Raw genomic sequence first — 13,800 nt, 5'->3', positions numbered from 1 at the left:
CAGAAATGACAGAGCATGCGCTGTTACGCAAAAACCGCGATAGAGTGAAGCCGCGGAAGTCGAAGCGCGAAGTGGCGAGGGTTCACTGTAGTCATAATTGCTGCACCCAGTCCCACACCCAGGCCTAACAAATGGAGCATAGGCTACATCTCAGCCACCCAGGGCACCAGGGTTGGGGGATTACACAAGGAGCACCTTCTGTGTCCTATGTACTTTGCAAACCAAAGATTTTAACGAATGGTACTTTTGAGCTGCTAGGTGAAAGTCTGAAGGTCAGATCCACTCAGCAGCTGGTGGGAATACAGACCGGCAATGTACTCCTTAAAGATTATGGCCTTGGAAACCCCAAAAGGAGGTGCTAAAAGCTGTTATAACATTAACGGAAGGGATCTCAAATCACTGGTGAGTAGTACTGACCCCTGGATTTTTAATTTGAAAGTGGGTGGAAAAATTCAGTACACGAATAAGCTACTTAGGTTTGAGAACTATTAATGCTGATCCATGATGAGGAAGTCTGGTATATTCAAACAACTAATTGAAATCACACGGAGCGATATTCATCAGGATTCTTGGTTGCAAAAACTAAGCAAATACCTAGAATAAAAAAGCGTGGAGAGCTAGGCCTAGAAAGCTTAGAAAATGGACAGCAAGTATGGAAAGTGAAGCACAGTGAAAATTACCTGCTACAGAACTGGCCTGTGTACAACACCCTGAAACTGTCCGCCCTGCATGAAGTGCAATGCTCCCAAGTTCAGCTCCACAGCACCCCCAGCCACAAGGGCCTCTGACTGTCCTCGTGCCTAACTTCCTTCTTCCAGTACCTGCTGCCCTACAAGAACTGTCCCCTTGGGTTTCCAAGATGACACCCAAGCTGCCTTTCATGATGACACCCAGCCTTCACGCTTCCATAGGAAAACCCAGCACCTCTCCCCTTTGGACTTTCCCCAGGGATGGTCCAAATCTGAACAGTCACAAAGACCCTGACTATAGTTGAAATAACACCATAATTACATAGCATTATGTGTTCTACTAAGAACAACAATGGGAAATTTAAACTGTTTATACTTTTATTGTAAAATCCAATGCTTTCCAGTAAATCAATGAATCATAAAGGGTTTGAAACTCAACCATTCTTCAGAATCTTCTGATATCTATAACTGTGACTATATTTAGAGTCTTACAACGGTCCTTCAAATTTCAATATGTAACCCATGTATTTTATTTTACCCTTCCAACCAGAAACATATTTCTGTTTGTTCAAATACTTTTCAAGAGATCCCCATGAAACTCATGCCCTAGTGTACACACAAAAATGGGTGGAAAAGAATGGACAAGGTAAGTGGTTTGAGATACATCAGGTAACACACTTTTTGAAATCCCGAGACACTGCTCTTAGACTAACAAAGGCTCTTTGGCACAGCAGCGAGGACGAGAACATGAATTCTATCTCCACCATTCTTTCTGGCCTCGGTAGTTTCAGCTATAAGTAAGCATAGCACTACACAATAGTTACTGTGATGATGAAGTGTGGTAATGTGGGTAGCATGCCTGCCATATGAATTTATTAATTTTCAATGGACAGACTTATATTTCAACTTTTCTTTAAGACGCGTGCACCTAACAACATTTCTTCCCATCTAAATTAAACACAATCTAAAGGAGAGCCGAAGAGGATGACATAAAAAGATTATAAATAGGGTTAGGAAAAAATAATAATAATAAAAATAAAAAAAACAAAAAGATTATAAAATATGCCCTCAATATCACCACCTGTGTTCAAAACTCTCTGGATTTGAATGTGAATAGTTAGTATGGTTAATTTTCTACCTGTTCCTAAGAATTAGGAAATGTTTAAAGTTTGGTATTAAAGCTTTGATTCACAGAAACTCATTCATATTCTAGGATTTTTGAGTATGTGAAAGTATAATAAAACCAGTAATATCTTCTAAAAACTTTTAATATCTTAGTGGCCATTTTCTAGGATCTTGGGGGAAAAGAAATGGATTGCATCATTAAACAGGTTAGTTTTCCAAAGCATAATTAGACTTCCTACAGTATCCAACTTATGATCTAATCAATAACAAATGCACAATAAGTATATTTTGAATGAACACTATAATCAGTAAGAAGACCCAAAATGCTCATTCCTGAAAGTAAATTGTTTCATGGAGAAAAGCATAGTATGACAGGAATTCCAAGTGAAATTCTGAAACACTGTATCTTTTAAAACAATACTTTAGCTTTCTTGGGGAATACAGTTAATTTGTATTTTTCTTTTGGAAGGATATCATTAACCAAAATTTTACTTATCTAAATTATTTATATGACTTTTTGGAATACAGTTACATATATTCAGTGAAAATTAGTAACTGCACAATCACAAACATCTGTAAGTATTCAATTTTCACACCAAACAAAGATAGGCAGTCACTGATCCAACAAGAGTAAAAAGAGTCCTTTATTATGAAACACCAGAGTATTTTACTTTTTTTAGAGAGACAGTTAATTATTAAAAAAATGAGAAAAGGAAAAACAAATCTTCTGAAATATATATATATATTTGAAATATATTAACTATAAAGCAAAATGGATTTAATTCATGTTTTTCCATACTAGGAATAAGTGTTTTCAGAGTTATACAATATAAAAGTTATCAATCTTATCTGTTTGCTCTAAGAGGATTATCGATGGTCTCTTTTAAAATGTCAATTACAATGGACAGTGTAAGACACTAAATAACAATAATATATAATTGATTATTGACCAAGGATTCAAAGGGTGGGAGAGGGAGGGAGGGGAAAAAGAGCTGATACCAAGGGCTCAAGTAGAAAAACTAAACTGTCTTGGAAATGTTGATGGCAACATATGTACAAGTGTGCTTAATACTATTAAACAATGGATTGTTATAAGACTTGTAAAAGTCCCCCAATAAAATGTTTAATTTAGAAAAAAAATGCCATTTACAAGTGATTTTTGCTCTAATAAAGTATAGACAGCAAGTATGAAATGAAAGACTACGAAACCCAATCACTTTTCATCATTATTGTTAGTCTTTATTAAAACAAAAAAAATCAAAATTTCAGATACTGAATTACATGATACGTACAATAATTTACAAACGTAAAGTGGGGGGGGGGGATATATCTACTACACTAGCACAGAAATTTCAACCGGTTATTCTATCCCAAATCCAAGTGTTTACATCCAAGATGTCACAGCAGTAACTTCCTTTTGTACCTACAAAAGTAAAAATAAATGCATTTAAGAGAAAACAAGGTTCATTTGTGAATTTAACAGCTCTAAACCAAAACAAAAACCTTAAACCTATTGGCACCAAGTCAGAATCATTTTGAGCCTCCACAGGGTTCCTGAGGCTCTGTAAATCTCTATAGGAGCTGACAGCCTCGTCTGTCTCCCATGGAGGGGCTGGTGGGTGTGAAGCACGAACCTAGGGGTTAGCAGTCCAAGGCTCACCCATCAGAGTGCTCTCACCAGGACTCCAGACAATCAAGATATTAAAATCCTAAACTAAGACATGTAAGGATTATGTACCAAACGAAATCAGCTGGCATTTGCTGCAGATAATATCTATGTTTTACACATAAGTAACTAAGGTTTACTGATATGCTTTATAAAGTTTCCAAGAGAGCAAGAGACTTCCTTGTATTCATTCCTATTTAATTGACCATAAAAAATCTATAATTTCTATCCTGCCTTAATATGCATTTAATATTACTATCACATGAAAGTTTATAGTTAAAAGGTTAAAAAATATATAATTGATTTTCTCTATAAGACTGACATTAATCTCAAAGAGCTTCTATATTTGACTAAAGAGATTAGTAAGAAAAGCAGTACAAATGACTTAAACTTTATTTACTCAAAACCTCTAAATCTTTAAGATTCATTATAGAATGGCCTTTCTCCCATGCCTAGTCATTTTGTGCTCTGGGATTTGTGCCTAAAAAACACTCAAAATATACCATGCTGTAGACGACAGCCTGTTTGGGCCACTCCAGAGCTAGGATTTCCTCATCCTGCAGAGCAGCTGACACCAATCTAAGGGCCTTGTCTGCTTCTGGTTAGGACGGGATGAAGTCACGATTGAGGCTATTCAGTTCTCGGCCCAAACTTCAGCCCACTCTCTCTGATGGGCATGCTAAATAAGGACGCCAGTGAGAGCCCTCCGCTTGGGTTGTTCGATTTTAAAAGCATCACAGTCACAAGGGTTTCCTTGATGTTTGTGTCCCCACCCTCCCCGCAGGCCTCGCCCTGCCTCACTCTTGCCCTCTCCTCCCTCTCTCCTTCCTTCCCCTATCCCTGGTCAACCTAGGTCCCAGGGAGAAGGGTGGGGAGGGACAGAATTCCTGACAGCATAAGCATTATCAGAATAAAGAATAAATTACTGTCTTTTATTTACCTTATTGAGTTCTGGAAACAGTTCTTGTATCACGATATCCAATAAAACATAAGTCAGCTAAAAGATGAAGGGGGGAAAAAGGTTTGAAGGTATTTATGCCAAAAAAAAAATCCCCACCAAAATAATAAAATACAATAATGATCAAATTCAGGACAGTGGTTATTTCTAAATGAGGAGATAGAGACTAGGATTAACAATATATTATAAAGCAAGCACCAAAAGAAGCTTCATATTTCAATAGTGTTCTGCTTCACAACATGGGAGTTAGGTACCCACTTGTTCACATGTATATATTCTATAATGTCCTGTAACGTGCTGCTGTGTTGTGTTTTTATTTATAGCTATTTTAAAGAAACAGGCAGGATACAAAACTGTACTTCTAATAAGATCTCAACAGAATACACATAGGTATAAACATAAATATGTTAAATACATTTATTCTATATGACAAGAATGTTGGATTTTTCTTTTTTCATTTTCATTATTTATCTGTATTTTCGATTTTTCTATAATGACTGTACACCCACTCCTCATTTATCAACATGGCTAGGTTCCAAGACCAGCTTATTAAACAAAAATTGGCCGTTGGTGAATGTTATATAACTTCCTTACTTCCTTCCCAGCATCCCTGCACACATGGCTTTGACGACGCCTAGGCATGGGTGGCAAGTCTCTCTGGCCCCTGCATCCTGTGCCCCCCCACCCTCCCGCCACCCTATCTTGGAGTTACCAATCCTCCTATGCATGCACCTCCAGATCCTATGCCACTCGAAGGCCTTTCTGGGACCACTTTCCCTCCGGGTATATATATTTTTTTCCTATGAAATCATTTTATTGGGGACTCATAACATTCCATACATCAGTTATATCAAGCATATTTGTACATGTTGCCATTATCATTTCCAAAACATTTTCTACTTGAGCCCTTAATACAAGCTCCTCTTTGTTCCCCTCCCTCTTCACTCTGCCCCGCTCATGAATCCTTGATCAATTATACAGTGTTATTATAATTTCATGTCTTACACTGCCCGTTGTCTCCCTTCACCCACATTTCTGTTATTTGTTCCCTTCGGGGGAATGGGAAGCTATATGTCACCCTTGTGATGGGTTCCCCTTTCTCCTCCTTCCCCCTCCATGACCATTCCCCTCCCCTCAAGATATCGCTACTCCCACTACTGTTCCTGTCCTGAACAGTACAGGGGTTTATCTGTCTTGAATTCCATGTTTCTGAGGGCTCTTATCTGTGCCAATGTGTGTTCTCCGATTTGTAAGGTAAAACTGGGTCATGGTATGGGGGGGTCGGGGGGAGGAAGTATTCAGGAACTAGAGGGATGATATGTGATTAATCTGTGCTACTCTACACCTTGGTTGAATCAGCCCTTCCTTATAACCTTCTGTGGGGGGATATCTAATATCCAATTGTCTACAGATGGGCTTTGGGTCTCCATAGTTTTAGATCTTTTGGTACCTGACACCTGATCCCATCAACACCTCATGATCACACAGGTTGGTGTGCTTCTTCCATGTGGGCTTTGTCATTTCCCTGCTGGATGACCACTTGTTTTAACTTCAAGCCTTTAAGACCTCAGGCACTATATCTTTTGATAGCCAAGCACCATCTGCTTTCTTCACATTAGCTTATGCACCCATTTGTCTTCAGAGATCTTGCTGAGAAGGTGAGCATCACAAAATGCCAGATTATTAGAACAAAGTGTTCTTGTGTTGAGGGAGTACTTGAGTGGAGGCCCAATGTCTGTTTGCTTATATTGTAATATTTAATATATATGTACATTGACCTCTATCCCTTTCATTATAAATTAGTACATTTACATATATACATACGTCTATAAATAGCTTTTGCCTCCTGTTTCCAGAAAGCCTGGAACACATGTCCCTCCTGCACCCCTCCTTCTCGGGGCCTTCGAGTCTAATGGGTTGGACCCTACCTACCAGCTTAAGTCTCTCCTGGTGTATAAGGGATCACTCCCAGGACCAGAGCCTCACTGAGGTACCCATTGCTTTCTTGTTCCCCAGAACTTTGAAGCTCCTCCCCATGCTACTAGGCGCCATCTCCAAACTCAGTCAGTTGCTCAGCTGCTGCAGCAGCTCCCCTGTACCCTACTATAGGTCTCCCCCTCCTCTCCTACACTACAGGCTGCCTCCACCCTTTTGGTGGTGGTACAAGTCACCCCAGGCTGTTCCATCCAGCAGTCCCTGACACACACAGACTGGGTTTTTGGCCACAGCCACCATATTCCTCCTGTACTCCCAGGCACACCCCTGTCCCCTTCTGCATGGCCTGACCCACTCCTCCCTACCCCTCCACACAGAGCTTCAGCCCACAGAGCTGCCACAGGTCCCATTGCAGAATGCTGACCCACTGCAGCTGTTGCTCTGGCTCTGCCAGGGGCGCCTAGCCTACCTTGCCCAGTGCACTTCCTTGCCCTGAGACCACACAGACCCATCCCTTCAGATGGTTCTGTCCTCAGTACTCACCCACAGTGCTCCTGACTGGCTCCTTCCATGTAGTCCCTCAGGGGAGGGGACCTAGACCCCACCCCTTCTAGCACCCCCTCCCACACTCACATTGTGACATTGCCACTGGACAGTAGATTCATAAATGTGTGAAATGTTAGATAACAATATAGTCATTAAGTAAGGAGTAGGTGTATGTTTCATTTAAATCCAAATAATTCCTCTTATGTAAGAAAAAGGTAATCAGGAAAAAAACTAGTAACAAAACATACTTTTTTCTACTGAAATGCTATTTTAATTTTGTTTGTTATATATTATGTTAAACACTGTTTTAATTTAGTAATAAAAATATACCATCACCAAGTCTAGCTAACACTAGGCTATTAGCTTCCATAAACTACCTGCTTGTTGAGTACTGGCTGCTGTAAGCCGTCAAACAGAAGTCTGATGCTTTCATACTTAGCTTCTTTTCCAATGCACTTGACTATCAAATCTAAACAAACAAACAAAAAAGCCACAAGTGAAACAATTTTATATTATAAAGTGACTCATCATTAAGTAGATCATTAAGCAATGGCCCATTTCCCAGGTATGGCTTAAAAATGGTAAATCATCAGTTCTTAATATTCCTTCCTATAAAATGCTCCTGGAAAAAACAGCTCTACAGTCAAGCTGAGATATAACAGTACTGAAGATTCCCAATCAATGCACAAGACATACCATGCTGAGAAAAGCTGCAACACAGAAATGGTCTCCTACTATTATGTGATACAGATAAGTGAGAAATAACTTATTGTCCTACTAGGATAAAATGTAGCAAAATAAAACCCTGAAATGATGAATGAACATGCATATGAATATACACATAGAAAAATTCTGCAGAGATTCACACCAAACTGGAGCACATGGTACTTCTATGCAGCACAGAGGGGCTTCTTTGTAGTCTATTTTCATAGAGTCGGAAAAGAAAGCTACATTTTTTACCTAGAATTTTTTCAATAAATGTGAACACCTTTAATTTTTTTCTTTTGCAACAATAAGCAATATTTTATTAACTCAGGGAGCATTTAATATCCTATTAGGTTCCAATCAAAGAAACTTTCACAATATACAGCAAGTAAATATCAAGAGAAAAAGGCCAAAATATTTCAATTGCATTGCAATTGTATGAAGTAGCATTGATGATAAATTATTCAAGAATCTTCTATCGGGAGGTAAAATATTCTTTTCTAAAAATTAAAACTCAATTTCAGTTTCTACTGAGAAATGTGCATATATGTAAGATGAAATATGTTCCCTTCAAGAGATTTCAGTCCAGTAACAGAATAAACTATGACAAGTCTACAAATAATTAATACAGTGACAAAAGTAATAAATTCCATAAAGTGGCTTAAAAAAAATCCCCCAAATAACAAATTTTTGGTCATTCGGGGACAAAAGAAATTTTTCTTGGCTATAGAATTCTTTGTTCTTATAGACCATGAATAAACTGGCATTTGAGCTCATCACTGAGGAATTTAAAAGATGGACATAAGAAATGAGAAAAGGGGGCATTCATTTGGAAGAGAAGAATTCAGGCATGGGGCATGGAGTTGTTTAGAAAATAGCAATTAGTCAAATTCAGAAAGAGTGGAGAAGACAGGAATAATGGTGGAACATAAACATTTGAAAGCAAGGTTGATTGACACTGCGTATGAATGTCATGATAGTAATTTAAAGATTTGTTCCATGAAGTAGTGGAAAACCACATAAGGATTTTGGTTAATAAGAGGATAAATATGATTAATCCTATGCAGTAGGCTTAATTATATAGATAACTGATTGGAACATAGAGAAAACAGAGGCCAGGATTCCACTTAACAGGCAAGTGTACTTTTATGCATAGGAGAGGTAACACAGGTCTGGATAAGGGGTGTGGCAATGAGAATAAAGAGGTGAGGAGGGATGTTAGCACAAGTGGAATCCATGGGACTTTTTGTTTTATGGGATTTTTTCAAAGTGGTCAAGGATTTCATTATATTTGCACATTCGAAACCACCAACCACTCCAAGGGAGACAGAGAAGCCCAGGACCTCCATAAAAAATGTACCGTCTTGGAAATGCACGGGGGCAGTTCTTATCCTGGCCTACATGGCCAAAATCAACTTGAAGGCAGTTGAGCTCCATAGGCTTTTTTTTTCCAATAAGCAATATGTACTGCATATTTTATAGCTGCAATTTTTAAAATAGACATTGCCCTTTTTTTTTAAAGATCAGATATATGGGGTCCCACCCTCCTTGGCAAATACAATTGATATGTTCTTTACAACTATCAGGTATTTTTAAAGTGAAAATAACAAGTATACACAAATCTGTGAGTACAGAGCAGAACAGAACAGTCTCACAGGGACTTGGGGGTATTTTTTACCATTCACAAACATTGTTTCAAGAGTTCAATCACATTCATGAGAGTTACGACAATCAATTCCAGTACATTTCTTCTTCCTTGGCCTCTTTGTTGCCACCTCCCCATTTCCTGCCAGCATCCCTGTCATGGTCCTTTGAATCTACTAATCCAGTTTCTCTAGGTTTACATAATCTGGGTTTCATATACTGAGAATTATAAAAAATCAAGAGAGAATACAAATAAACGGCCCAACAATAATAACTCACTGAGACAGAAACCTCAGTCTGTAACAGCCGTTTTCAGCCTGTGGGTCACAACCCCTTTGGGGGTCGCCCAATTCATAACAGTAGCAAAATGATAGTTATGAAGTAACAATGCAAATAATTTTATGGTTGGGGTCACCACAACATGAGGAACTGTATGAAAGGGTCGCAGCATTATGAAGGTTGAGAACCACTGATCTATAACAAAGCAGAAAATATTTAAAACTGGAGCAATTATTTATGGCCCAATGAATTCAGATTCATAATGGACTAGGCAGGGGTCCTCAAACTAAGGCCCACAGGCCACATGTGGCCCGCCGAGGACATTTATCTGGCCTGCTGGGTGTTTTTGCCCCGTTGGGGTTTTTTTTGTTATTTTTTGTTACTTTAAAATAAGATATGTGCAGTGTGCATAGGAATTTGTTCATAGTTTTTTTAAAACTATAGTCCGACCCTCCAACGGGTCTGAGGGACAGTGAACTGGCCCCCTGTTTAAACAGTTTGAGGACCCCTGGACTACAGACTAGAAGAACCCATGAGACTGACATCCTAAAACGCCCTTTGAACCTGGAACTGAAGTCTCTCTAAGAGGTGACCTTTCAGACAAATAGACCAGCCCGTAAAATAAACCCTAACCCCAGTAAGAGTGTGTTCCTTTAAATAATCAACTACATACACGGGACTCGTGTACAATGTGTACGTGAATGCAAAGATCCCTGTACCCAACCGTGGAGTTGGGAGGGTTTCTTGCAATGAATGTATCATATACACTTTTAAAACATAAGTAAATAAGGCAAGCAGAGGCAGAAAAACTGCATAGCTGGAAATGGGCAGGCAAGACGGAAATCATGAAAAGGCTGACACATTACAGGGACCATACTTTGCAGAGCAATTTGTGTAAGAATTGCTGAATGGAAGTAACATTTGCTGTAGAAATAGTCACCTAAAACACATTTTAAAATATCTTTATAAAAAATTCAGAGTTACTTTTGACTGCACAGTTGTTAAGTAGTAGTTCCATTACTACAAAGAATTGGTCCTTAATAAAACTTCTAAATGCTTACTAGCTATCATGTGGATTTAAATAACCTGTCTTGAAATTCTAGTATCACAAAAGTCAAATATTAATGAAAGCGTTTATTTTAATTGTTCTCTATAAATATTTCTAAAATGAACACTCATGGTAAAAATGAATCTCAGTGATTAATATATTGTGACCTCAAAGGAGCCCTACTTCATATAAATATTTTACTGCTTTAATATTACACCTGGAATGTAGTTCATCATTTCTTCAAAACTCTGCTTTGCTCGTTTTTGCTTATCTTGGAGAGAACGAGGTTGAGAATTTTCACGGAATACAGCATCTAACAAAGAGACAAAAGGAAATTGCTGAAAATTGTCAACAATTTATACACAAAGAAATATTAATAAACCAAAGAGGGAGAAGCTTCTTAGGTCTTTTGGATCTAAAGCTCAGAGTACTCAAAGCACAAACCCAGCACACGCGAAAATACACACCTCTGAGAAGTGTTATGAGTGAGACCAAACGGTGCTCCTGAAATAGCTGCTCCAGTTTACACTGAAGATAGTAGTCGGTGTACATTTCCAGGGTGTTTTTGAAAAGGATTCGAGTTCCCATTAAGAAATGATGAAGCCAGTCAGGGACTTGGAAAACCACCCGTCCTAAGAAGGACCACAAAGAATACTTACTTCATTATGAAGAGAAATAGATATTGTGGATAATTTTCAACACAAATAACCGATCGCATTAATCGACACATTACCAGCCCCCACCCCCCCCACCCCCACTCCCTGCCCCAGGGGGACAAACAGCAGAAACTGTAGGGGAAGGAAGACAGTGGTCAGTGTAAGATATGAAAATAATAACAATTTATAATTTATCAAGGGGCTACAAATGGGGGGAGGAAGGGGAAAAAGAGAAGCTGATACCAAGGGCTCAATATATATGTTTATAAAATAATCATGGCATCATTTGTACAAATATCTGATACAATTGATAAATGGATTGTTATATAAGAGCTGTAAGGGCCCCCAATAAAATGATCTTTAAAACACACACACACACACACACACACACACACACACACACACACACACAAATTATAATAGTCAACATTTCATTTGTAAACAAGCTAATATATTCAAAACCAATTGTTTTAAATTCTTATAAGAGAAATCACTTTAATTTTTAAAACGTTTTGAAGGGGCAATACTCAGAAGCATTCATTTGCCATTTTAGAAGAAATAAAATAAGACAACTAAAATACAGATCTTGACTTAAACCACTTAGATCTTACCTACATACATCAGGTAATCATAGACTCCTTCTACAGTCATCATCTTCATAAAATAATTCTGATTTTGTTTTCTCTCTGTATTCTCAGCTCGGTTTGCATTATTCTTGAATAGATCATTGAAAAGCTAAAGTAAAAGTTGAACCAATAGAGAAACATTTTATTAATGCCTCCTCAGAATAACCACGCACGAAGGCTACATGACCAACAAAAGCAGCTAAACTTTTTCACTCAAAACAGAAATGTAGATCAGATTAAAATCTCCTTCCAAAATTTCACATTTATACCCAAAATTATATTAAAAAATACATATTCCTCTAAAGTACTATATCAAAGACTATAATCATTTTAGATGACAGATAATTCATGATCCATAAAGAACTATTTTTTGTTACTACCAAAGGAAGGAAATGAACATATAAATATATATAATTATATTGATGGTAATGACATTTGAAACCTAAATTACTTAAAAATCACTATTTAATTAGTAGGTACTTAGAAGTGAAAATAAACTTTGAGCTTATTAGCACAATAATAATCAAGGCCCAGAGGCTTAATCGATGTGGGGGAAAAAAAGTAATTACAATTAGTAACAATAAAAATAATGACATGAAACATCATTTCAACCCTGATTATCCCCAAACTATCCAAAATTCTATTACAATAATCAAATGTATGTTAGGTAATTTTAACAAAAACATTATTTTATTTATTTATCGATTCAAAATACATGTAAGTATTTTCTTTTTTTTAAAAATCATTTTATTGGGGCTCATACAACTCTTATCGCAATCCATACATACATCAATTGTGTAAAGCACACTTATACATTCGTTGCCCTCATCATTCTCAAAATTCACTTTCTGCTTGGGTTCCTGGAATCAGCTCCTCATTTTCCTTTTTCCCCTCCCACTGCCTCATGAACCCTTAAAAATTTATAAATTATTATTTTATCTTATCTTACACTCCCCGGCGTCTCCCTTCACCCACTTTTCTGTTGCCCATCCCCAAGAGGGGAGGTTATATGTAGATCCTTGTGATCGATTCCCGCTTTCTACCCCGCCTTCCCTCCCGGTATATTGCCACTCTACCGCCGGTCCTGAGGGGTTCATCTGTCCTAGTGTTATTTACTGTGTACACACCATGGAGTACCAATATGGATCAATGCTCTCTGAGAAGTGTAACAGCTAACAGAAATGAGTTGGGTACTGGTGGATTTAAAAATTCAATATACAAATAATTAAGTGAATTTCTGCTTACCAACAATAAGGCTATTAAATAAATATGCTAAATAATAATAACAAGAAAAGTGAAGGGTTTGTAACTTTGTGGAGGGCTGTAACTTTGAGCTACCACATCATCCCAAGCTTGTAGTATTTTGACACTAAACTGAGCTTCTTTATAACCCCAGTTCATAGCAATTATGAACTAATGCAATTAATGTTAATAGCAGGCACACAGTGAAATGCTTGTTTAAGAAATGGATGAAATATTACATAGGCCATTAAAATTAATCTTTATAGCCCCAATTCATAGCAGTCACGAGTAGATACACAATTAAATGCTTGTTTAGTAAATGAGTATTTTGTAAGCTATTAAAATTATCACTCAAAAGATAATACCAGAAATAAATAAATATATAATTACAAGTAATCCCTTGATTATAGGAAGCTGGTAATTATATCCTAAGAAAACCACTTCTTGACTCACTCACTCACTCTCCCACACTCACTCACTCCTCTCACTCTCACTCACTCACTCACTCACTCTCTCATAAGCTCACTCACTCACTCACTCATTCTCTCATTCATTCACTCACTCACTCACTCTCTCACTCTCACTGACTCACTCTCTCACTCACTCACCACTCACTCTCACTGACTCACTCACTCTCTCTCTAATTGACTCACTCTCTCACTCACTCACTCACTCACTCAC

At 37.8% G+C, this 13,800-nt stretch overlaps 1 protein-coding gene across 4 annotated transcripts in view; it reads right to left on the bottom strand.

The window, feature by feature from the left end:
- Nucleotides 1-3,027: 3,027 nt before the first annotated feature.
- SNX14 (sorting nexin 14) overlaps nucleotides 3,028-13,800 on the bottom strand; it is a 98,175-nt gene continuing 87,402 nt past the window's right edge. For all 4 annotated transcript variants that reach the window (XM_004696275.4, XM_004696276.2, XM_030886709.2 and 1 more), the window contains 6 exons: nucleotides 11,863-11,986; nucleotides 11,063-11,227; nucleotides 10,813-10,908; nucleotides 7,297-7,388; nucleotides 4,421-4,477; nucleotides 3,028-3,237 (listed from right to left, as the gene is read on the bottom strand). In XM_004696275.4, coding sequence (XP_004696332.1) covers nucleotides 3,199-3,237; nucleotides 4,421-4,477; nucleotides 7,297-7,388; nucleotides 10,813-10,908; nucleotides 11,063-11,227; nucleotides 11,863-11,986 — 573 coding nt within the window. In that variant the 3' untranslated portion in view covers nucleotides 3,028-3,198. The remainder of the gene's footprint in view (nucleotides 3,238-4,420; nucleotides 4,478-7,296; nucleotides 7,389-10,812; nucleotides 10,909-11,062; nucleotides 11,228-11,862; nucleotides 11,987-13,800) is intronic.

Source organism: Echinops telfairi, unplaced genomic scaffold (genome assembly GCF_000313985.2).
Source record: "Echinops telfairi isolate 266 unplaced genomic scaffold, ASM31398v2 ScPeMD7_3533;HRSCAF=4204_0, whole genome shotgun sequence".
In the NCBI taxonomy this organism is placed as follows: Eukaryota; Metazoa; Chordata; class Mammalia; order Afrosoricida; family Tenrecidae; genus Echinops; species Echinops telfairi.
The sequence above is the reverse complement of the archived record's forward strand: the minus strand, read 5'-3'. Positions and strand labels throughout refer to the sequence as shown.